General features: G+C 54.3%; 1 protein-coding gene across 3 annotated transcripts; it reads left to right on the top strand.

The window, feature by feature from the left end:
- The first annotated feature begins 1957 nt into the window (after nt 1-1957).
- Nucleotides 1958-20235, top strand: F8 (coagulation factor VIII). 3 transcript variants are annotated; one of them, XM_072335756.1, is made up of 26 exons: nt 1958-2276; nt 4532-4656; nt 4809-4931; nt 5379-5591; nt 6575-6646; nt 7015-7104; nt 7513-7734; nt 7992-8226; nt 8683-8857; nt 9452-9550; nt 9960-10166; nt 10500-10650; nt 10757-10966; nt 11966-14261; nt 14595-14760; nt 14890-15084; nt 15673-15901; nt 15996-16178; nt 16375-16491; nt 17370-17441; nt 17703-17788; nt 17915-18070; nt 18377-18521; nt 19076-19224; nt 19495-19671; nt 19838-20235. In XM_072335756.1, the coding sequence occupies exons 1-26, from the start codon at nt 2092-2094 to the stop codon at nt 19991-19993; spliced, it is 6234 nt and encodes a 2077-aa protein (XP_072191857.1). In that variant the 5' UTR covers nt 1958-2091; the 3' UTR covers nt 19994-20235. The 3 variants fall into 3 exon arrangements, with proteins under 3 accessions (XP_072191857.1, XP_072191858.1, XP_072191859.1); XM_072335757.1 differs by having other exon boundaries at nt 14583-14760; nt 19838-20053; XM_072335758.1 differs by lacking the exons at nt 1958-2276; nt 4532-4656; nt 4809-4931; ... (8 more) ...; nt 10500-10650; nt 10757-10966 and having other exon boundaries at nt 13783-14261; nt 14607-14760; nt 19838-20053.
- The last annotated feature ends 3358 nt before the right edge of the window (nt 20236-23593 follow it).

Below are 23593 nucleotides of genomic sequence, written 5' to 3'. Positions count from 1 at the left end.
TGTGCCTGCGAGCCCACGTGGCGAGGCTGTGCCCAGGGCACAGAGGAGGAGGGATGGGTGTCACTGCCCTCAGGTCCCTCGCTGTCACTGTGCCCTCTGCCCATGTGAGTGCCGGGAAGGGCATGCGCCCTGTGGGTGGCTGCTGCTGTGGAGCTGCTCTGCATTCCCGAGAAGCCACCATTGAGTCACACACACACACACACACACACACACACACATAGAGACACACACAGAAAGTCCCAGGAGAGATTAGACACCGCGCACTGTGTTCTGAGTCATTTCTACCCGCCCCAGCCCTGAGACGTGCGCAGTTCGGAGAAACAACCGGCATTTCTGCCCTCATGTGGGTCCTTGGCACACCCCAAGCTGCATTCTCCCAATGCCAGGAGCCAGCCCTGGCTTCTCCATCCCACCTGTCCTGCAGGGCAGTGCCCCAGAGCAGCTTCTGGGGACGTTTGAGGTGGGTGGATGTGCCCAACACTGCACCCTGGGCAGGACATGATGCTGATGCCATTCTCCAGCGTCACTCGTCCCTGTGCAGGTGATGCTGACACTCTGCAGTGGCACTGTGCAGCTCTGCAGAGCCCTCAGTGTTGCTGAGCAGTGATGGGGCCGCTCCTTTGCTCCCTCCCCACATGGGCCAGGTGGTTCCTAGCAACTCCCTGTCTTGTGCCCCTGCATTACTCATGGCAAATAGCAGTGCTGTTTGCTCTCAGACAAACCCTCCTGGGGCTTTGTCTGCAGATCACATAAACTATTTGGCAGCAGCAAAGCCCCAAGTGCCCTTCGATCTCATTTCTGGATCCAGTCTTGACGTTACAGACCATATTCCTTCTGCACCCTCTTATCAGACCCCATATCCTGTCCACTCTTCCATCTCTGAGACAGGAATCTGGGGCTGCCTCCTGGTTGCTGGAAATGGTGAAACCCAGCAATCCATCAGCACCCGCCTGGGCCAAGAATGTAACTTCTGTCAGTGCCTGGGCTGCTGCCACTTCAGCCCCCTCTGTGATCTCAGCTCCAAGAGCATCCCTTCCCTCCCCTGACCCCAACCTGCACTCTGCCCCCTCACCGTAGCTCTATCTGCTCAGTGACATTGTTCCTTTCCAGCCTTTCCGGGAGCACACAGTCCTGCAGCTCCAGGAGATTCCCAGGCAGGGACGACTGGAAGGGAGTCACGTCCATGCAGTGGGGAGCGGTGCCAGAAGCATGGCTGCCTGCCCTCTGCCCATCGCTGCCAGACCTGGGGGTGTCATTTCTCTCCAGCATGGGGTGATATCCCTTATAGTTCCTTGTTCTGAGCAGTGGGACAGCTCCCCTGTGTGAGCAGGGATCCCACTCACTCCAAGTTGTGGGTACGTGAGCAGGGGTGAGCAGTGACTGGGGTGGCGGAAGGATGAGAAGAGTTTGTCATGGAAAACCACAGCCCCGCTCAAGGATGTGGCTGTGGGGTCAGCTGCAAAGCACCCACCTGTGGCACCCTGCTTGTTTTGTCCCAAAATGTTGTTTGGGGATGGTTTTTTCCCTTGGAGCTGCCTTACGGAGTGGGTGGGATGAGAGGGGATGTCCCCATTGAGGAATGGCCCTGTACTGAGGATGAGGATGGGGAGCTGCCCCTAGCCCTGTGGGGAATGGGATGGGGCTGGGATAGTGGAGGTCCCAGCAGTGGCAGCAGGGATGTGTTCCCCCATCCTCAACTGGGCACACACAGCCCACAGCCCCAAACCCACTTTCCTCTCTGCCTCGTGCGGTAAGAAAGAAGGTGAAACCAGGCAGAGACCGCACCTAAATCTCCCTTCCTCTGCAACCCTCCCTTTCCTCACCTCGCTGCCGGCTGCGGGCCAGGACGTGGAGCCAGCTGGGTCCTGAGGCCGAGCTCCGCGCCGTGTTTGCCCTCCCTTTCCCTTTGTTTTTTCCTCTCCTCCTGTCATTGCCACCCTGGAGGAAGAGAGGGAGAGGCCGCGCTCACACGCTCCGTTAACCCGCGCTGTGATTCTCCCCCTGATGCCTTTGGGAACAGCTCCAGCACGCTGACGGAGCGCTGCGGGTGCCGCCTCGGGATCACCTTCCCCGGCAGATTCCAGCTGTTGGATGAGCATTTCAACACTCGGCTCTCCGCACCACACGATGCTGCTGGGAGCCCTGCGCTGCCTCGTGCTCCTCTCCCTGCTCGGGGAGGGCATCAGTGAGGTCAGGAGGTACTACATTGGGGCCGTGGAGACCGCCTGGGACTACGTGCACAGCGAGCTGCTCTCCACACTGCAGGCACCCCTGGGGTAAAGCTCTTTCTGTTGCCATTCCGCATAGGGCTACTGGCCAACGTGGTGCTGGGTCTGGGTGGCTATACATGGGGCAGGTAGGAAATCCCTAGGTGCCATCCCTTTATTCCACCTGGGACAGGATAAAGCTGCAGGGAAAACATAGAGCTGCCCTGCTTTGCTTTAACACCTTGCGCTTGTGATGTGTTGGGAGCTGGGAGCTGCCTTTCCAGCTGCACTTTCTCCTTCCCTTGCTCTGTATCTCAACTGCTTTGGAGAGACAGAAGCAGAGGTGGAACTTCTTTCCCCTCTGCTCTGGGAGCGGTGTTTCCACGCTGCAGCTCACAGCATGAAGGCTCTGTGCTGTGCCTGTTCCCAGCTTCTAGCTCTTAATCTCTGCCTGCACTGCATTGCTGGGGCTGAGGTTTTCCCTTTAGGGAATGAATAGAATTTCGAGTGTTTGGGCATGAAAAGGTGTTGGTATGCAGCGAAAGGAGGGAGGAAGGTATGGTGGCTTTGTCTAAGTGCTTTGCAGTGGGAAGAAGTGGCTGTTGTGTTGTTTGGGCATTGAGATGGTGGTATTTGGAGACAGAAAGCTGTGTGTCCTCTCACTGCACGTGCTCTCTGAGCCTGGGGTGGAGAGCAGGGCTAAGAGATGCACCACTGTGAGTCCACCTGTACCCTTTGGAGGTGCTGTGGGGGCTCAAGCTGGTGTGTGCTCTGTTTGCTTGTGTGATACTGGTGGGATGAGTGCTTGGAGCTGATGAGAAGCCAAACCTATGGGTGGCAGAGGGCTCTGCCCCACCAACAGCCCTGTACAGCCAGAAGCTGCTCCCAGGCACGAGTCTTTCCCCACCAATGAGAGATGGAGATGGACACAGGAAAATGCCCAAAGTGCAGAGAAAGGGCACACATATCTCTTTCTCCACTGCTTCTCCCTCATGGGATCAGCGCTTCATAGCATCCCTAGGAGGATGCACCTCCAGGAGCGCATCTGGTGTTGCTGTGACCCACCGGGCTGAGCTGTTTTCACCTTCCCAATGAGTTCCATTTCTCCTCTTCCTTCCAAGCACAAGTGGAATGGCCATGGGGGTCTCGGCTCCGGCTCTGCGCTGACGGCCACGTAGCACCGACCTGTCTGAGTGCTCCGGCAGCACGGGGTGTTGCCTTTGTCTGTCTGCTGGCTCCCAGAGATAGTGCTGCTAACAATGCCGCTCGGCCGAGCCAGGAACCTCTCTGCTCCTCGGCCGCCCTGGGTAGGAAGTCAGTGGGGACTGGAGTGTAGGAAGCTGCCAAAGCACTCCAACCACACGTCCCCGCACTGAGAATGGCCCCTTCGCTCCCTGCAGTGGTTCTGTCACCCTGTATTGGACCCCGTGCTGGGCTCTGGAGCCCCAGATCTCAGAGAGAGCTCCATGCTGGGCTTTCTGTGAGATACAGATTGAGGATCCAGCCCCAGGGTGGGCAAGGAAGGGTCTCCCGACAGCAGTGTGGGGGCGAATGCATTTCACTGTCCTCGGTTTCTGAGTCATTCTGGCTCCTTCCTCTTCCCCTTGAGGAATAGTCAGGCAGGGAACTGCTGCCTGGGCTCAGACCTTGCAGTTTCTTCAGTGGGAAGTGAACACCACCTGGTCTTTGCTCCAAACAAAGCGGGGCTGGAGGCAGTCTGTCTGCTTACTGGAAATGGGCTCGGTGCTGGGGCTGGGGCTGATAAGCAGCCTCTGAAATCCCCGGAGAGAGGAGCGGCTTTGTTATCCTGATCAACATGCTGGACTCCTTCTGGAAAATGAATTTGCTAAGCTGCTTACAGATCAAAAGTGGCCAGCGGAGATAAGTGGGGTGTGAAGTACACTCAGGCATCCTTCACCCTCCTGTTCCAAGGAGTGTTTTCTCGAGGTCTGGCTGGAAATGCCACTTTGGGCAGAAAAGAAAGGCATGTGGGAACGTTGCCCTGCAGTTTTTCTGCAGGGAGCTGAGGAGGAAGGCCAAGGGGATGTGTGATGGAGCACACATACAGGTGTTGGGGATGTACAAGGCAGAGCAGCCCTGTATGGCACTGTGCCATGCACCACCGTGTCTTCTTCCCCTGTGATGAATGCTACGACATTAATCACTGCCACGTCGGCATCCGTGAGCTGAGAAAATCCTTTCCAAACACACCTGTGGTTGTCAGCAAACAGAAAAGATGCGACAGTGAGCAATCCCAGGCGGGAAAGGGAGGGAAAGGATGGCTGCAGCTGGTCCATACACTCAGCTTTTCCTTCCTCCTGCAGTGTGTCAGAGCCCCAGGAACCACAGCCCACTCTTCCCGGTGCCCTCCCGAGGTACAGGAAGGCAGTGTTTGTGGAGTACCTTGATGCATCCTTCACACAGCCCAAACCCAAACCGGCGTGGATGGGTAAGAAACACCTACGGTGTGGTGAGCCTAGTGGCCAGACTCATGGTGGATGCTGGTGAAGGCCATCAGCTCCTCATCCAACAACAGGACCTCAGGGCCCATGGGTGGTTATGCCAGCCCTGCTGCTTGACCCCATTATTTTTCCCCTGCAGGACTCCTGGGACCCACCATCCGTGCAGAAGTCTATGACACAGTGGTCATCACCTTTAAGAACCTGGCATCCCGCCCCTACAACCTCCATGCTGTCGGGGTGTCCTACTGGAAGGCATCAGAGGGTGAGTGGGGCTATAGCTGCACCTCCTGCTCTGTACCTGCCTCCCAGGTGGGGACACATCCCTCCCCAGCATGGGACTTGCAGCTCAAGCTGTGCTATGATTCTATGACACAGCCGCCCACCTACTCTGAGAGAACAGACTGGCACAGAGTGAGGGAGTAGCAAGACCATGCTCAGCCCAGAGCAGACCTGTATTGATTAGAGAGGTAGTATGTTGGTCAAACCTAAGATTGGATGCTTAGGACCAGTAAGATCATGCATCCTCCAGCACTGGGGCAGGTGGAGATGTATGCCCCTACGAGCACAGTCCTGCTCACTGCCCTGACACCGGCCATTGCCTGCAGCAGTTGAGCTAACTGAGGGCTTGAGGTGGGGAAGAAGCACTTCTGTAGGCTCTTTGTGCTGGGGATTTTGCTTTGGAGAAATCAGACTGTTCTTCTGGCTGCAGGCGCAGGGTATGAGGATGAGACCAGCCAGCCAGAACAGGAGGGTGACAGTGTGGATCCAGGGAAGACGCACACCTACATCTGGGAAATCCAGCAGAACCAAGGCCCCACGGATGGTGACTCCCAGTGCCTGACCCACTCCTACTCCTCCAACGTCAACAGTGTGAAGGACACCAACTCCGGTCTGATCGGAGCCCTGCTCGTGTGCCGGCCTGGTAAGGGCAGCACGGGATGGGGATAGGCCAGGCACAGTCCTGAATTGAGAGGCACAAAAACCAAAGATGCCTTTCAGAGGCTGTGTGGCAGTGGGTCAGTGAGCTGTGGTCAGCAGCAGCACTTTGGGGGTTCGGCCCTTGCCCCAAAGAGTCCCTTACTGATGTGGTGGACAAACACCTTTGGATTTCCTTGCTGGAGAGAACCTGGTTACTTCTTTCCCTTGTGAGATTTCAGATGACAGATGAAATCTTGCCCTGTATCTGAACCTCATTTATTCACAAGGCGATTTTCTGTGGAAGCATAAATGTTTGTCTTTCCTTCAGATCTTCAGCAAGCTATGAACATTTATTGCCAGCCAAGGCACTTTGCCAAACAGGATTTAGTTGGAAGACCTAAAGGGAAGTTTTATCAGCAAGGGGAGAGGCAGAACACCTGGGGCACTGCTTCAGTCACACTACCTGTGCCTGTCCTCTTCCTCTTGATGAACACGGAGATGACATCTCGACTGTTAACGCTCTCAGGGGCGTCAGAAAGTGAACTTGGTGTAGGACTGGCCCTCTGTGGCTGAGCAGTCTCCCATAGGTAGTTGTCCAGACCCCTCTGTAGTCACCAGAGAGGAATGAAGCACCTGTTGGGTGTGAGTCAGCACCCATGTGCTGTCTGCAGCCCAATGACTCGCCACGAGCAATTCCTCCACTGACTGAGCAATGTCTAGACAAGCAGTGCAGACAATGGGGATGATGAAGGGGATGGATGAAATGGGCTCTTCCAGGTGACTAAGTGATGTGAGAGCCAGTGAGGGGAAGGCAAGGCAGAGTGACCTTTCAGAGCCTGCTGGGGGAAGCTACTGCACAACCACAGGGCTTGGGGGACCGCCTGGTCTTCATTTAACAGTTCTTGGAGGGCAGAAAGCGACTTCCCATGGGAGATGGGCATGGTACTTGTTGACTTGTAAAGAGACCCATCTCATGTCCTGTTGCAGGGACCCTGGTGAGAGATGGGGCGCAGAACATGCAGCAAGTCCTCGTGATGCTCTTTGCGGTGTTTGATGAAGGTAACTAAGCTAAGTGAGCTGAGTACATTGGTGTCACCTGCATTCAGCCTGCTCTGGGGTGTAGGCTTTGGCCATGATGTAGGTACAGCCATTTGACTCCTACATTGAGCTTCTACATCTTCCTCTGTGCTCCACATTTTCACCCACCAGTTATTCCTTTCACATGGGCTGAAGGAGCAATTCCCTGTTGTGTGCAGTGCTCACTGCCACTCTCATGCAAAACCATGGCCACGCCTGCTATGAACTTCCGTCAAGCACTACACCCGCCTGGATTTTGGCTTTCAGACTGTCTCACCATGGTGGGAAGGTTGCATTTTTCTTTGAAATACCCTCAAGCAAGAGCTGACTACATCCTCCTCTCTCCACAGGGAAAAGCTGGTACTCAAAACCCAACTCCCCAGCCCGCAACAGGACAGAGCTGCACACCATCAATGGTTACATCAACAGTTCACTGCCTGGTGAGCACTGCTGTGCTGGAGACAAAGGGGGAAGGTGGCACGATTCTCCCCAGGAGAATCCTTTTACAAGCCATCTTTTCTCTCACTTCCTAAGCACGCTGAGCTCTTTGAATCTCTCAGAGGAAGGGATTTTCTCCAGCCTCCCAACAACCCTAGTGACCTCCCTCTGCCCTTTCTGGGGTATTTAACTCCTGCTGAAGACATGCTGGAGCCTCATCCCAGCTGTCCTGTTGGAGCATCAGCATTGCCAGCACTACGATCAGACAAATATATCCCATTTCCCAGCTCCATGCTTCTCAGAATCAGGCTCTGCATCCTTGACACAAAGAGCATGTGGTTAGGGCTAGGGTTAGGGCTAGGGTTAGACACACAGAGATGACTTCTGAGCACTGTCCTTCCCCCTGGCAGGTCTCACTCTGTGCCTCAAGAAGCAGATCCATTGGCATGTGATTGCCTTGGGCACTGGGCCAGAAGTCCACTCCATCTTCTTCGAAGGCCACACATTCCTGGTGAGGGACCACCGTCTCAGCAGCCTCGAGATCTCCCCTGCCACGTATCTCACGGCCCAGATCATTCCAGGAACAGCTGGCTTGTTTCGGATATTCTGCCAAATGCCATCCCATCAGCAAGGTACCCTCGGGGCTCAGGGGAAAAGAAGTTCAAGGGACTTGGCTGGGCTTTGTGCAGTGCTGTATCTCCAAGGCCATTCCTGTTCAGCCATGTTCTATTGAGGTGCAACCTGGTCCCTAACCAGGTCCCTAACCCTAACCAGACATGGGCTGACCATGTGATGGTACATTTGATGGTGATAGCAGAGGAGAGGCCATCTCCCAGCAGGGCCTTGGACTTACCTATGTAGGTAAGTCAACATGACCCTTCCCACACAGCTGGCATGGAGGCTGTTGTGAAGGTGGAAGAGTGCCCAGAGCTCCAACAGAAGATGGGGCAGCCCTCAGACGAGCCAGAGTACATGGATGAACCTGAAGAAGAAGACGAAGAAGGTTATCATGTCATCCAGGTGCGCTCTTTCGCCAAGAAGGACCCTGTGATGTGGATCCACTACATTGCAGCTGAGGAGGTGGACTGGGACTATGCTCCCGTGAAGCCGCCATCTCTGGATAGGTGAGAGAGAACTCCTGTGGCCATGGGGCTGCTCCTCCCCTTCTCCCCAGGAGTTTGTTTTCACTCCTTGAACATGGGCCCATTTGAAGCCTAGCTGAGGCTTTCTCCATAGAAGAAGCACTGGACACTCCTTTGATGCAGTGGGGTGTCCTGTAGGGACAAGGCAGAACAAGACAGGACAAAAGGCGATGGCCTTACGTTGTGTCAGGGAAGGCTTAGGTTGGATATTAAGAAAAATTCTCAGAAAGAAGAGGTGATGCACCAGCCCTGGGGATCCTGCAGCGCCAATGAGTACCACTTGCAATGCAAATGTTATTCCCCAGCCATGTGTGTAAAGACTGGGATGGGTGTCCCACTCCATACACCAGCACAGCCCTGGGCAGCTGATCCTTGGAAGGTCTTGCTGTGGTTCTGGCAGCATCCTGCATGTGGCCATTTGCTCTTTCTTGCCTGCAGAAACACCAGCAGACTGTTCCTGGAGGCTGGCCCACAGCGGATTGGTTCGAAGTACAAGAAAGTGGTGTTTGTGGAGTACGAGGATGCAACCTTCAAGAAGCGCAAGGTGTCATCCCAAGCAGGCCAGGGAATTCTGGGGCCTGTCCTAAAGGGGGAGGTTGGAGATCAGTTTAAGGTAAGAGAAATTGCTTTCCATGCAGAGATTGGAAAGGGTGTTCTTCTTCCTAACAGCTCTTATTTGCTACTGGGAGCTTTCCAGGAGCTTTGCATTGCTGCTCCCTGCCCCAGAGTTTCCCTGTGTGTTTGTGGGCATGAAGGTGAAGGTAACACCTTTGGCAAAGCCCGGATAGAGTTATTTAGGGAAGTAAATGAAGGGCTTCACCCAGGGAAGTGGGGAGTGCTTTGAGGCTGTTGCCTGCTATGCATGCTGTGCCCTGGTCCTCTGGGGCCTCCTGGATTGACAGAGCCCTTCTGTCTCATATGGAAAGTTAGACTAAAGATAGTAACCTGCCTTTTATAAACCTGACATTTTCATGCCCTACCAAAACTTGCAATAAGTGGGTACCTCCTGGAAAGATGGACAGAGCAGGTTGGTAGAGAAGCAGTCATTTCTTCAACCCTGCCTCCCGCTTTGTGGACCTGCACAGGCTCCTTTGAGGTGCTGGCAGATACCAATCCCAGTGCACCGGGGTTCAGAGCTTCACCCCTACACAGGGCTCACAGCATCCAGACAGAGCCCATCATCCCCAAGTGGCTGTCTTTGTTTCAGGTTGTGTTCAGGAATCTAGCCAGCCGACCATACAACATCTACCCTCACGGCCTCACCAGCGTAAACCCATACCATGCCATGAAGCCCTCACAAGGTAAGGCTGTAGGCAGGCCATGGGAATTCAGAACATCAGTTGGCCAGTGCCATTTTCCTGGGCCAGGAGAGCTTTCTGCAGTACATGTTAAGACAAGCTGCCCAACTAACCTTTCCGTCCAACTGCTTGAGACCTCCAGACCCAGTTCAATACCTTCGTCTTCAACCTCCCCTGGACAGCTTAGAGACCGGACAAACTTTCCTGTTTCTGAGAGTCTCAAGGGCTTTCAAAGTCAGGCACATGGCTCTCCATCCTTATGCGACTCAGTCCTGGGTTGGTCCTGGGTTTGAGAAGTTTTCTATGCAACTTGTACCATCTAGAAACCTTTCTGAGCAATTTTATGAAGTGGGATGACCCCTGGAGGAGCAGCCCAGAGCTAACAGATCTGCCCTTGGCTGTGTGTTGGCAGACAAGGACGTGAAGGACATTCCCATTGCCCCTGGTCAGTCCTTCACCTACAGGTGGAGCATCACAACAGAAGATGGGCCAACGCAGGCGGATCCTCGCTGCCTCACCCGCTTCTACTACAGCTCCATCAACCCAGTGCAAGACACGGCCTCAGGCCTGATTGGGCCTCTCCTGATCTGCTCCAAGAAATCCATGGATCAGAGAGGAAATCAGGTGGGCCCTCCCTCCAGGTGTGGCAGAGAGAGCATCCCATTCCCTTAGAAAGGTGGTGCTTTGTCACTTTAACATGCTGAAATAACACTGGGGGGTGGGGGGGTAAATACTTGGGTAAAACCAAATGTAACTGTCCTGTTGTCTTCAACCCTAACATCAGTTGCAACCCTCTGCCATCCTCAGTCCCTCCTTCTTTCCAATCCCGGATCCTACCTTAGTGAAAAGCAGTGAACTGCTCCCCATGCACCCAGACCAAGAGGCTGATCTGGACAGACCGCACTCTGGGGCTGATCTGGATGGACCAGCAGCATCCCCTTCCCTCTCTGCTCCCAGATAATGTCGGACGATATGAGGCTGGTGCTGTTTTCTGTCTTCGATGAGAACCGCAGTTGGTACCTGGAGGAGAACATCAGGCGGTTCTGCACCGATGCAGCCCACGTGGATAAACAGGACCCCCAGTTTTATGCCTCTAACGTGATGCACAGTGAGTGCAAAGCAGGGAGACCCCAGCTGCTCCCTGCCCCAGGGAAGGGGCAGCTGCACGGCAGCCCCAGGTCCTGATGAACCTCTCACCCCGTGCTCTCTTCCAGCTATTAATGGCTTTGTCTTCGACAACCTGCAACTGCATCTCTGTCTGCATGAAGTCGTGTACTGGTACGTGCTGAGCGTTGGGGCCCAGACAGATTTCCTCTCAGTCTTCTTCTCTGGAAACACATTCAAGCGCAACATGGTCTTTGAGGACATGCTCACCCTTTTCCCATTTTCTGGAGAAACCGTCTTCATGAGTGTGGAAAAGCCAGGTGAGTAACGTGGGCTATTCCATAAACCTTCCCAGCAGGGTGGAGGGAGCACTTCCAGCCGGGGCCCTGCTGGGTGCTGGGACCTGACCACGTTTTGGCAGCCCTGAAAGCAGAGGGATGCACAGCTGCTGGAGCAGCAAAAGTGAAAGGCAGTGAGCACACACCTCTGGTGCTGCTCATGGCATCTCATTTACCCACACCGCTGTGCAAGAACAGGCGCTCCGGCTGCAGAGAAGTTCCAAGGAAGGATTTGGGAGTTTGATTACTCTGGGGTTTGATCATTTCCCCCTGCTCAGCTATTTCTTTTCCCCTTGGCATTTGCAAAGCGGTGCCGTTAACCGTTTCCTTACCAATAGCGGAAGCAGGCTTTGCCGTGCGGCTGCACGCAGCTCACGAGCGCTGCGCCAGTCTAAAAGTCACAGCCAAACACTGCAACCCTCCGAGCGCTGCCGGTCTAAGGCCAGCAGCAGATGGCAGCTCTCTCCAGCGTCAGAGCTGCGTTACTGCACAGTGCTCGGCGGGGATGTGAGCAAAGCACAGCCTTCTCATTGCTTTCTCCTTGAATGGGAGAGACGTGACGACTGTCTGGGGGTAAAGTGTATCTGCAGGGCACCATCGTGTCTTCGGGGGCGGATTACGGTGACGGCTGTGCTGTGATCATCCCGGGGATGCTGTGGGTTCTCAGTGCATCACTTCTCATCAGGCCTGGTGGCAAAAAACACCAGCCCCGCTGATGGCGCTTGTTCATTTCTGACGTCATTTGCAGTCCTGATGGCTCTAAGATCCCCTGGGGACTGTGAGATCACTAGCATGACCTAGAAGTGACCTGAAAATGTGGGTCACGCTGTCAAGGGATGGGTTGTGGTGGGCTGATGGTTGGACTAGATGACTGTAGTGGTGTTTTCCAACCTTTATGATTCTATCTAATAATCTATCTGATTCTCCTCTGATTCCCTACTGTGGGGATTGATGGTTTCCTCTTGTCTTCCCCTGAGACAGGCATTTGGACACTGGGGTGCATGAATCCTGATTTCAGAGACCGAGGGATGCACGCCAAGTTCACTGTCTCTCAGTGCCAGCTTGAGGGAAGTCCTGATGAGGAAGAGTATGAGGATTACGTAGAGGATGCCTTTGAGCTCCAACCCAGGGGCTTCTCTAAGAGAAAGAGCCAGCTCAGGCCATGTGTGAGAGAGCAGCCCAACAACGTCACCTCTTCCAAAAACGAGACAAGGAAGCCAGCATTGTGCTTGACAGAACCCAGCCATGGGGCCCTCCTACACAATGGCACCAATTCTGGACCTTCTTCCAATGGCACGTCAGCATTCCCAGGGAGCCCACATCCAGATGATATTTCCACCTCCTCTCTGCCAGACTATGACCTAGTGTCATACGAGTCCTTCCTGGCAGATGAAGAAGAACTGTCAAAAACCATCAGGAAGGACCAAGGTGCTGGTGCTCTCCCATCTGGAAAACACATCAGTGGAGAGGTCCATGGCACTGTGAGCTCAAGAGAAGGTTTGCACCAAAGTCGGCCAGCTCCAGAAGATGCTATGGAGGAAAAGAAGATGACAAACGTCTTAGAGGTGCAGGAGCCAGTAAAAGCAGCAGTGGTCCAGTCTGGTGGTACATTACAGATGCTGGAAACAGAGACTCAAAAACCAACGGCTCACACAAATGATCTGTTGAACTCAACTGTTTTTGCTGCTGGCAAAGGCCCTCTTCAAGGCACCGGGAGCTCATTTCAACAGGATGACCTGGAGCGCAGTTTGGGACTTCAAGTCACATCTTCAGAGGGTGCTGATGTAGCACCCTTACATCTCCATGAATCAAGGAAGGCAAGCAATATAGGACCAACGTTAGGCAGTGACCCTAACTCCTCCTTCACACCAGACAGCTCAATCAGGACAGAGGACATCAGGACTTCTCAGAGCCACAGTGCAGAAAGCAATCGCTCCTCCAATGAGTTAGATGCCAGACTGAATAAAAGACCTCACCAAGTGGTTTCACAAGGTTTTAATGAATCTTTGGGAGGGGAAAATGTTTCTTTCTCAGATCTACGAGCTGTACAAGAACAAATCCTCACAGATATGAAGAACTCCTTGCCTGCAAACAGCAGCACGGAAGAAGCCAAAGGGCTTGCCGAAGGCACCTTTGCACACAGCAATGACCTTGAGCCTTCCAGATACTTAACAACAGAAGAAAGGGATGAGTTAATCCTGGAGGCAGTGTTTCAGGATGCTTCAGCCACTAAGGAGTTGCCAGAGACAGATAGCCTTGTCCTTTCTGGATCAAACCTTGTGGTCAATGACACAAGGCAGTCCCCAAATGCACTGAGCATGGGTATCCCTGGCTGGAGACCCCGACGAGCCAGGTCCCTGCAGAGCAGAGGCTTGGAGCATGGTCTGGGTCTTCCCAGCCCCACTTCTGGCAGCAGGGAGTCCCTCTCTGTGGGTAATGGAGCAGAGCAGGACCAGCGAAGCAGCTTGCTCCCCACACAGGCAGCACCAGAGAGTGGGGCAGTGATGGCAGGCAGCAGCTCATCACTGCAAGATGGTAACAATGATACAGATGTGGCTTCAAACTGGGACCCAGTCTCACCAGGGGCAGCAGGGCATGCTGTGGGCTTGCAGAGCCCAGCTTTGGCTGCCATGCAGCCAGGTGGAGGGGCTGCCTGGGGGGCTCTGTGGGGCAAGCGGGGACAGGGGAGAAGTCAGCTGGAGGAGGAGACAAATGCTGTGGAGCAGCCAGATCAGGAGAGGACCTGGTTCAGTCCCCAGCATCTGGAAGCCAACGCCACAAAGGACTCCGTGTCTGAGAGCACCTCTGGGCAAAACCCTGATGAAATGCCCAGAAAAGTGGCTCCTATGGAGAATACTTCCCTGCCTCTGAGCAGCCCTTCATTCAACCACAGCATTATTGAGAAACCAGACAAACACGTGCAGGCCAGTTTAGATGGACAGCAGGTGCTTGGCAGGAAAGATGTCCCTGGAGAAACTGGGAAAGTGGAAGGGCCTGAGGAGGATGGGGAAAGTGGCAACACGGTGGGGAAGAGGAGCCATGCAGCAGAACACGGGGACAGCCTGAACAACAAGACCTTCTCCAGCCTCTTGATGTCAGAATCTAACATCACGGACTACGATGACTATAGTGAAACACAGCAGGATTTTGACATCTATGGGGAAAATGAGCATGACCCACGCTCCTTCCAGGGGCAGATACGACAATACTTCATTGCGGCAATGGAGGTGATATGGGAATATGGGAACCAGAGACCCCAGCACTTCCTAAAAGCCACGTAAGTGTTGCTGGCTCTTATGTGTTCCCCTAGCACAGCATGGCATGGCTCCACACGTAGTCAGCAGCTTGGGATTGCCAGGAGCTCAGACCTCTTACTATGTGACCCACTCAGGTAGCCTAGGGGAAGGATGCTCCCAGCACTGCATCCCCAATAAGGAGTTTGATACCTCCAGAGTCCCTGAGCATCCTTGCAAATGGCTCAGGGATGTGCTTGGCTCTGTCAGTAGAGCAGATCTGCTCCCCTCACTGCCAGATAGCTCAGCATAGGTGCACGTGGCTGTGCAGTGGGGACAGTGTCACCTCAACTGTTTAACTCCAGTCACTCCTGCAGGGACCCCACGAGTGGCAGGAGGAAACCTTTCCGGCAGTACCGCAAGGTGATTTTCCGAGAGTACCTGGATGGTTCCTTCACTCAGCCGGTGATGCGGGGAGAGCTGGATGAACACTTGGGCATCCTCGGGCCGTACATCAGGGCAGAAGTTGAAGATACCATCATGGTGAGTTCTTCCTATAAACTCTGATCTCTCCCCTTGGTTGACTCTGCTCACTGAGCAGCAGAATGCTTTAAGGTAAAAGGGATTGTAAAAAGGGTAACGAGCTTTTGCTTCCCCTCCCATCCGGTGCAGGTCAAGTTCAAGAACCTGGCCTCGCGGCCCTTCTCCTTCCACTCCTCACTGCAAGGCTATGAGGAGCTGCAGGGAGGTGAAGCGGTGCAGCCCGGTGAGCTGCGCGAGTACTCCTGGAAGGTGCTGCCCCAGATGGCACCCACCACGCAGGAGTTCGACTGCAAGGCCTGGGCTTACCTCTCCAACGTGGACCTGGTGAGTGGAGAACTGTGGGCAACATGTCTGGGCTCTGTCTGTGGGGTCAAGGCTTTTCCTATGGTGCTGTGCTTTGAGCAGCTGCTGGCTGTGTAGATTCACAGCTGACTAATACAGTGATGAACATACACTGCTACTCCCCTCCTTTTCTCTTCCCTTCCCTCTCCTCCTCTCTACCCCCTCCCCTTAGTTGTGCCTTTTCAGTGAAACTTGTAGGAATTTGCATTCTGGAGCCCCATAAGCTCACAATCTAGTTTAATTTCATCCCTGGGATCCAGTGCAAGTGGAGCAAAGTTGGACATTGCATCGGACACTTGGGATACTGCTTGCCTTGAATGTGCTGTGGAAAATGGCACTGTTCACGCCGTGTCCTGTGTATGGGTCAGAAACCAGGTTAGGGATGTGGACAGGACCATCACCTTCAGACAGATGTAGAAGCGTAGAATCATAGAATGTCTGGGGTTGAAAGACACCTCAAGGATCAACCTCTCTGCCACAGGCAGGGTTGCAAACCACTAACTCGAGTAGTAGGTCAGATTGGGTGGTCAGCAGCATCACATCCTACTCCAACACAAAGTTGTCTTGCAGGAGAAGGATTTGCACTCAGGCCTCATCGGGCCACTGATCATCTGCCGCCGTGGGGTGCTGAGCTCCGCTTTCAAGCGGCAGCTGGCCGTGCAGGAGTTCTCTCTGCTCTTCACCATCTTTGATGAGACCAGGAGCTGGTACTTCGCAGAGAACATGAGGAGGAACTGCCGCCCGCCGTGCCGCATCCAGCTGGACAACCCTGACTTTAGGAGAAACCATTCCTTTCATGGTGAGGACCCGGCCCCTACCCTTTCCATCCCACAACACGTTGGGGTAGGAAGGCTCGAGGGGTCCAGGCCACTCCTGACCTCTGCCTTCCCCAGCCATCAACGGCTACGTGGGTGACACTCTGCCTGGACTGGTGATGGCTCAGCAGCAGCGGATCCGCTGGCACCTCCTGAACATGGGCAGCACTGAAGATATCCATTCTGTCCACTTTCATGGGCAGATGTTCAGCATCAGGACGAGCCAGGAGTATCGCATGGGAGTCTACAACCTTTATCCTGGTGAGATGCAGCCTGGATGACGTGCACAGCCCAATTGCATAGCTTCATGTCTGTGCCTGTTAAGAAGTGCCGGGGGACAGAGAGGATGGGGAACGGGACTGAAAGAGTCAGACTCTGTGTCTGTACAACATTTGGCACCATTGCACTGTGCTATGGCTGGTTAATCCCCTCTGCTCTGCTCTCCATTCCTGGCCAGGTGTCTTTGGGACGGTGGAGATGCAGCCCTCACACGCTGGGATCTGGCGGGTGGAGTGCAGAGTGGGGGAGCACCTGCAGGCTGGGATGAGTGCCCTCTTCCTCGTGTACAACCAGGGTGAGTGTCCCCTTTGTGCCCAGAGCAGCACGCTTTGACCTCCCTGTCCCCATGGGTTGTCCAAGCAGCATCCCCTGTGTTCTCATTCAGTTCATACTTTGACTTCAGTCCTTGCCAACCATAACACATCCCTGGCAGAGGTGTGTTTGGGGTGAAGGTTGGAGACTTCTTAGTGCTTTATTCAGCTGCAAATATTTTCTCCCAGAGCACGTGCCAAGAGGTAAACTGAGGCACAGAGAGCAATGCTGCCCGATGGCAGGTCGCTCTGATAGAAACATCCCTGAGAACAACTGCCAAGTGCACAGGAAACCTCCGGCTCCATTGCCTCCAGAACAACACGTTTCTCCCTCTCTGTAAATAGTGCAGGGGGAAGCAGTTAGCAAGGCTGATGCTTTATCACACTGTGACAGCCCCTCTCCTCTTCCTAAAGGAGCAGTAAATGTCAGCCAGAAAACATTTCCATAACTTAAAAATCTGCTTAAGATTTCAAAATGCGTGTTTTCTCCCCAGAAGCATTTGCCATGCAGCAGTGATGCCAAGATGTGACAAGTTGCTAATAATAAGAGCTATTATAAGAGGCAAACAGCCCTGTGCTCAGCAGTGCAGAAGAGAGACAGGAGTGTCAGGCAGGTTTCCCTTTAGCAACGTGATATTTGTTTTTAAAAGATGCTGCCTAGCAACAAAAAGGCCAAAGGATGAGGCACAGGTGTAAGGAAGAGCCACTTGTCAGCATTGTTGAGAGACAGAGACATGGGGACAGGAGGTCATGGGCTCAGGGATGGGAGAGCAGCACTAGTATGGCTAAAGACTGATGATGGGACCTTTGCTATGGCCTCTATCAACCAGCCATCTCCACTTTTCTCCTTGTTTGCTTGCAGATTGCCAGAACGCCCTGGGCATGGCCTCAGGCTACATTGCAGACTCCCAGATCACAGCATCAGGGCAAGAAGGTGAGTTTGGGGTGGTTGTTGGGGCTGGGTTTGATTCAGCACACACAGCTCAAGTGTGGTCAAAGCTGGACTTGAGCAAGTCCTCTCCATCCATGCCCACATCAGGGTCCCACCTGGGACCTGAAGGTGCCTCCCCTTTGCACCGTGTCTATGTCACCCTGCTTGAAGCTGCTGATCCCTCAGGAGACAGGCGATGCTCAGGGCTCATCCTGCAGGTGGGCAGCACTTCCTGCTCCTCATCCCTTTGCTCTCTCCTTGCAGGGCCCTGGGCCCCTAAGCTGGCCAGGTTGCACAACTCTGGCTCCATCAACGCGTGGAGCACCGGTGAAGGCAACCCCTGGATCCAGGTGAGAGGGGTCCTGTGGCCATGGGTACTGCTGGGGACAGTGCCAGGGCACACACTGTCTTGCGCACCCTGCAAAAGAACCCACACACACAGCCATCAGAGACTGACCCCTGCATTTCATTCCCAGGTGGACCTTTTACACCTCAAGATCATTCATGGCATAAAGACCCAAGGAGCTCGACAAAGGTTCTCCAGTCTCTATGTCTCTCAGTTTGTTGTCTTCTACAGCCTCGACGGTCAAAGGTGGAAGAAATACAAGGGCAACGCCACCAGCACACAGATGGTGAGGAGGATCAGTACCAGGACTGATTTAAAAAACAAAACAAAACACAACAACTTGGTGAATATATAGAGAGTTCATTTGCACAGACCCCGAGTTTCTCCCCCTCCATTTCTCAGTGGTTTGCCCTGATTTCCCCCATTCACATTTCCTTGGTCTGAGTCACACTTTAAAATATTCCCTGAGTTGTTGTTCTCTTGTAAGGATAGTGATAAGATACAGAAGCGCCAGACTGAAACGATCTTGTCCATGCTAATCTTTGTCCTGTCTAGCTCTTTCCACTGACACAACAGCTCCTCTTCCCTGCAGTTGTTTTTTGCAAACGTGGATGCAACCTCGGTGAAAGAAAATCGCTTCAACCCTCCGATCGTAGCCCGTTACATCCGCATCAACCCCACTCACTACAGCATCCGCACCACGCTGCGCATGGAGCTCATCGGCTGTGATCTGAACAGTAAGTCCCACCTGGGACACCCAGAACCAGAGCTGGGGGCTGATCCAGCAGGGTGCTGAGTACTCAGATTTGAGACTCCCCATGTTTCAGGTCCCCTCAGGCATGGGACCCTCACCACTTTGTCCTGAAGCACAGGAAACTTTGGGCAGCAGCTGAGCTGATAGCTGGGGAGGTGCTGCCTCAGCTTGGGGAGCAGGAAACAAGCAGAGAGCTGTGCTATTGGCTTTTTGCTCTGGGACCCTCTTTTTAGCTTTGCACAAAGCAAGGCAGATCCTTACAGGCAGCAGCTCTGTGCTGGCACCACACAGCAGGCAGATGAACATGCACACCAGTTCGTGTGTGTCCAGTGTGTCTCCAGTCATCATTCCCCTTGAAATGAGTTTGCCCTGGCAGACAGACAAATACACTGAGCAGCACAGCGATGGTGCTACAAAGCACAGGAGATGCTGTGAGCAGGAAAGTGCATGGAGGGCAGAGGGACGAGTGTGCAGCCAGGAGGCACCTCCATGATGGGTGTCTGTTATCCCTTCTGACAAGTTGCTTCTCTCTTCCAGGCTGCTCCATGCCCCTAGGAATGGAGAACAAAGGGATCCCTGACCAGCGCATCTCTGCGTCATCCTACAGCTCCAACATCTTCTCCAGCTGGTCACCCTCCCAGGCCCGCCTGAACCTGCAGGGAAGGACCAATGCATGGAGACCAGAGGTAGCCCAGCAAGGAGACCCCCAGCAGGCAGCTGGGGCATGAAACAGGCAGGCTGGGTGCTTGCTCCTCTCCTGGCCAGGGTACCTTTAGTAGTAGTTCAGCCACACATTCCAGATGCAGACAGGTTGCCCCCAGCAGCTCTAGCCCTGATGGGGTGGGTGAAGCCCAGGGTGGCATGCAGGGTCAGCTTGGCTTCAGCTGCTGGGAGTTGTTTTTCTCACTGCTGCTGGTGGTGATGCAGAAGGGTAAAGGCAATGTGTCCTTCCTCAGAGCAACAGCCCTAATGAGTGGTTGCAAGTGGACTTTGAAGCAACTAAGAAGGTGACTGCAATCATAACCCAAGGTGCCAAGGCTGTCTTCACTCACATGTTTGTGAAGGAGTTTGCTGTCTCCAGCAGCCAGGATGGTGTCCACTGGAGCCCGGTCCTGCATGATGGCAAGGAGAAGGTAGGCAGAACCGCAGCAGCTCTGGAGCAGCAAACATGCCCACAGCAGTTCTAAAGAGTTCCCAAGATACTCTGGTCTTTGTTGGTTGTGCCCTCCAGCCAAGGGCTCTCTGCACCAGAGCTCAGCAAAGCAGCCAGCACCCCACAGACTCCTCTCTCCTTTCCAGATTTTCAGGGCAAACAGAGATCACACCACCACAGTGCAGAACAGCCTGGAGCCGCCGCTCTTTGCCCGCTATGTGAGGATACACCCCCGCCACTGGCACAACCACATCGCCCTGCGGATAGAGTTCCTCGGCTGTGACACCCAGCAGGTGTACTGATGGGCAGCGCTGGCCCATGGACCCACATCCAGCTGGACACTGAACTCTCACTGGGGCTGGAGCTGGCCCTGTGTGTCCAGGAGGTGCTGGTGGCATCAGCAGAGGTTTCTCTGCTCCCAGTGCTGTGCTAATGGCTCCTGCTGACAGGGTGGACTGTTTGTCATCACTGCCTTCCTGCTCCTCATCTACCCCATGCCGTATAGTCAGACGTAACGCTGAAGAATTAAACAGTAATTTTCCAGTATCTCTGCACTTTCTCCTCTTCTCCAACCTTGGAGTCCCCAGGGGCTCAGTCAGCATTACCAGCAGCCGGTAATTAAACAATGAGCCCCAGCCATCCTCAGCTTTGTTTTCCACAAGCACAGCCCTGGAGGAGGCGGTGGCAAAGATAAGGGCTGGGGACAGAGGCACTGCTCCCCTCCCCAGGGCACATTTCACAACCAGTGGGGATCCGGATGCCTCGCCTGGAGGCAGTGCTTGCGCAACCCGACTCAGCACTGGGCTTTGGCCCTCAGTTCCCTTAATCTCCTTCCTAGGCTGTGCTGACATGGCTAGATGCCACCCTGGGGCATTTTGGGGCTGGCTGCAGAAATGTTCTCCTTGTTTCTGAGTGGAAGAGCTCTGTCGGTGGCTTTGGTTGGACACTGTCCATGCCAGTATGCCCAGCACTGGGGAACACAGGAAGGTCGTGGCCAGTGGTGCCAGCTGGAAAGCTGGTTTCACACCCTTCTTCCCACACTTGTAAGGAGTGAAGCTGACAGCACTGCTCAGTCCCCATTCCTGGAGGCCCCAGCAGGGCCTTTGCCTGCTTCTTGTCCTCTCTGCAGCTTTATTTAAGGAGGAGATGCCCACAAAGCCAGCCTGAGCCCCAGAAAGGCTCAGCTCCTTGCAACATCACAGGGCAGCAGCAGCGCTCCTCTCCACAGGGCTCTGTGGGCTGCAGCCCCCTTCCCACGCTCCACAGTCCTATGGATACTTCTCCCCATCCTTATTACCTGCTGGCAGACATCTCCCATCCCAGCAGTGCTCATAATGGCCCCGCCACGGGGGAGTTCATGAGTTTTCTGTTGGTGCGAACCTTCTGGAATGATACTACCTCAGAAAGGCACAGAGCATTGTGGGGCAGGTTGGTGGCCATGGCTTCATGGATGCCCATCTCTCTGCAGTGCCAGTGGTGTCGTGCCCGTCCTCCCCCTGTGCTGTGAGTGCTGGGGGACGGAGGGGGCCAGGCTGTCCCCAAATCCACAGCCAGTGGAGATCAGAAACTGAGGTTTTAATGGAAGCGGTGCTGAAAACTCCACGCATCCTCCTCATGCATCGCTGTACAAGGAGCCTTTCCTGTGGCCCTGGCAATGATTACATTACAGCCCCAGATAGGAGGTGCAATTACCCTTTGGCTTAATTGCATTCTGACAGTAATCAGGCACATATGGGAGCAGACGCTGCCTGGTGTGAGCAGGCCTGGAGGGAGGAGCTGGGACCATGAGCTTCTCGACAGGGAGCATCCCCACCAGGGGACCTGGTGAGAGGTCTTCCCTTCAGCACAGCAGGGCAGAACCTGCCACCTCAGGCCTTTCTCAAGGCAGCACTCTTCTTGCCATGGCTACTTCAGTAAGCCAGGCATTACCTGACTAGCTGAAGCTTAATTGCTCTCCCAGAGGCAGGCTCAGGTGCAGGACTGGTGTTCTGTATGATGGGAACATGATCCGTGGTCCCACCAGTGGGTGCTCGGCCACCCACCTCCAGCAACAAGCTGCTCCTCACAGATGTCAGGTGACACAGGATTAGATCAGAAGAAAAGCTGCCCACACCAGGGCCTTCTCTGGATCACTTTTCAAAGAGGAAACAGCTGGAGCCTCTGTGGGCAACCAAGCAGCCTTTGCCAGGCAGCCCTCAGGATGTTCTCCAGCCTCCCAGCATACAGTGAGAGCACTGGGATGGGGCCGCAGGGAGCTGTGTCAGAGCCTGCCAAGCTCTGGCATCCATTACTGGAAGTGTCTCTTGGCATTTATCTTGTGGGGAATGGAGACCAGATGCCATTTCCTCCTGGCGCGACGCAGCTCTCAGCTGCACCGTAGCTTTCCCCAACCCACAGATGTTATTGTGCAGAGGAAGGGCTGGAGCAGCACAAAGTGCTCTGCCCGGTCCCACATGCTCTGCAGATGCCTCCTGGCCAGCTGAGAAGGTTTTGGGGCAGGGCAGTCCCAGCAGAGCCCTCCAACCTGCTGGGCACATGTGTGGGTGCTGCATGCCATCAGGGCACTTCTCGAGGCCCTCAGCCTAGTTTGTTATTTTCTCATAGCGCTCTGATTTTACAGGCCTCCTCCCAGGAAGCCCTACAGACAAAAAACAACCCCCAAGGCCTGACTGAAAGCTGTGTGAGGCCATGGTCCTGCGAGCTGCTTTATTCCTCATCGCCATGTTGACTGCCTTATTCTGCCAACATGCCTCCAAGCGCAAGATCACCTCCCAGCTGGGTGGGGTGATGCAGAGGAAGAGGCTGGAAGGGCACCAGGGGAAATACTTGGATGACACGTGGGTCAGGAAGGTCCCTCTTCATGCACAGGAGGAAAAAGGCTCCAGCCAGGTGATCGTGCGTAAGTACACAGCAGCGCTTCGTGCAGCACCTCTGCACAGCAGCATGGGGGAAGAAGGCCCTGAACCTGCTTCAAATGATGCTCAAATCCAGGAGGAAAAAAAGAATGTATTGGTATCACTGGTGTTTCTCTGCTCTCTTCCTCACAAAGACACGTCTCTTCTCAGGCTCCCGTCGGTCCTGGCTGGTGGATTACCTGGGTGACACGTGGTCTCACTTCTATGAGAACTTCCCCATCGCCGTCCTGTACGTCTTCCCCATCACCGTGCTGATCCTGCTGCTGCTCTGCTGCCTCACGTACGTGTGTGCACGTTGCACACCCCCCGCTGCTCCCATTCTCAAGGAGCTGTGTTTGCAGTGCCTGCTGTCCCAGCACAAGGCAGCAGGGAAGAGGTGCACCCTGGGCTCTTTGTGTTTCGTAGGGTAGGAATGGAGTGAGGTGAGCTGAGGAACTCTGAGAGAAGCAGCGTGGCTACACTGAAGGAAATTCTGGTGCCTTGATGGAGCACAGCTCAAAGAAGCCTCCAAAACTCCAGGGACCCCAAAGGGTTTTGGAAGGGCCAGGAGCGGAACCACCTTTCTCTTCCTTTCAGATGGTTTTAAAGATTCCCTCAGATGGAATTTCACACCCCCAAATGAAGTTCAGACTTCACTTGAGGCTCTGCTGTCTGAGTTATAGACAGAACACGAGAGGTTCGATGGGCCTCATAGTGAGCTCCAGGCCCTGCATCATCTTTGCAGCCCTCGGCTGGACTCTCTCCAGGAAATCCCTCTTTTCTGTACCTGGGAGCCCAGCACAGGACATGGTACTGCAGGTGAGGCCTGACCGGGGCAGAGCAGAGGGGGAGGAACACTTGCCTTGACCTGCTGGCCACGCTCCTTTTAATGCACCCCAGGACCCCATCAGCCTTCTTGGCCACCAGGGCACACAAACCAGACTTTATGTACGTGGTAGGAGGTGCTGGGGGAAGGTGTCATTGTAGAGTAAGTACACGAGGCAAAGG

Source organism: Excalfactoria chinensis, chromosome 4 (assembly GCF_039878825.1).
Source record: "Excalfactoria chinensis isolate bCotChi1 chromosome 4, bCotChi1.hap2, whole genome shotgun sequence".
In the NCBI taxonomy this organism is placed as follows: Eukaryota; Metazoa; Chordata; class Aves; order Galliformes; family Phasianidae; genus Excalfactoria; species Excalfactoria chinensis.
The sequence above is the reverse complement of the archived record's forward strand: the minus strand, read 5'-3'. Positions and strand labels throughout refer to the sequence as shown.

Excerpts from the sequence above, each read along its gene's own strand:
- F8 (XM_072335757.1), top strand. The coding sequence starts at position 2,092 with ATGAGCATTTCAACACTCGGCTCTCCGCACCACACGATGCTGCTGGGA. Across the intron at positions 7,105-7,512 it reads CATCAACAGTTCACTGCCTG|GTCTCACTCTGTGCCTCAAG; the intron begins GTGAGCACTGCT and ends TCCCCCTGGCAG. Across the intron at positions 17,789-17,914 it reads AAGGCAACCCCTGGATCCAG|GTGGACCTTTTACACCTCAA; the intron begins GTGAGAGGGGTC and ends TTTCATTCCCAG.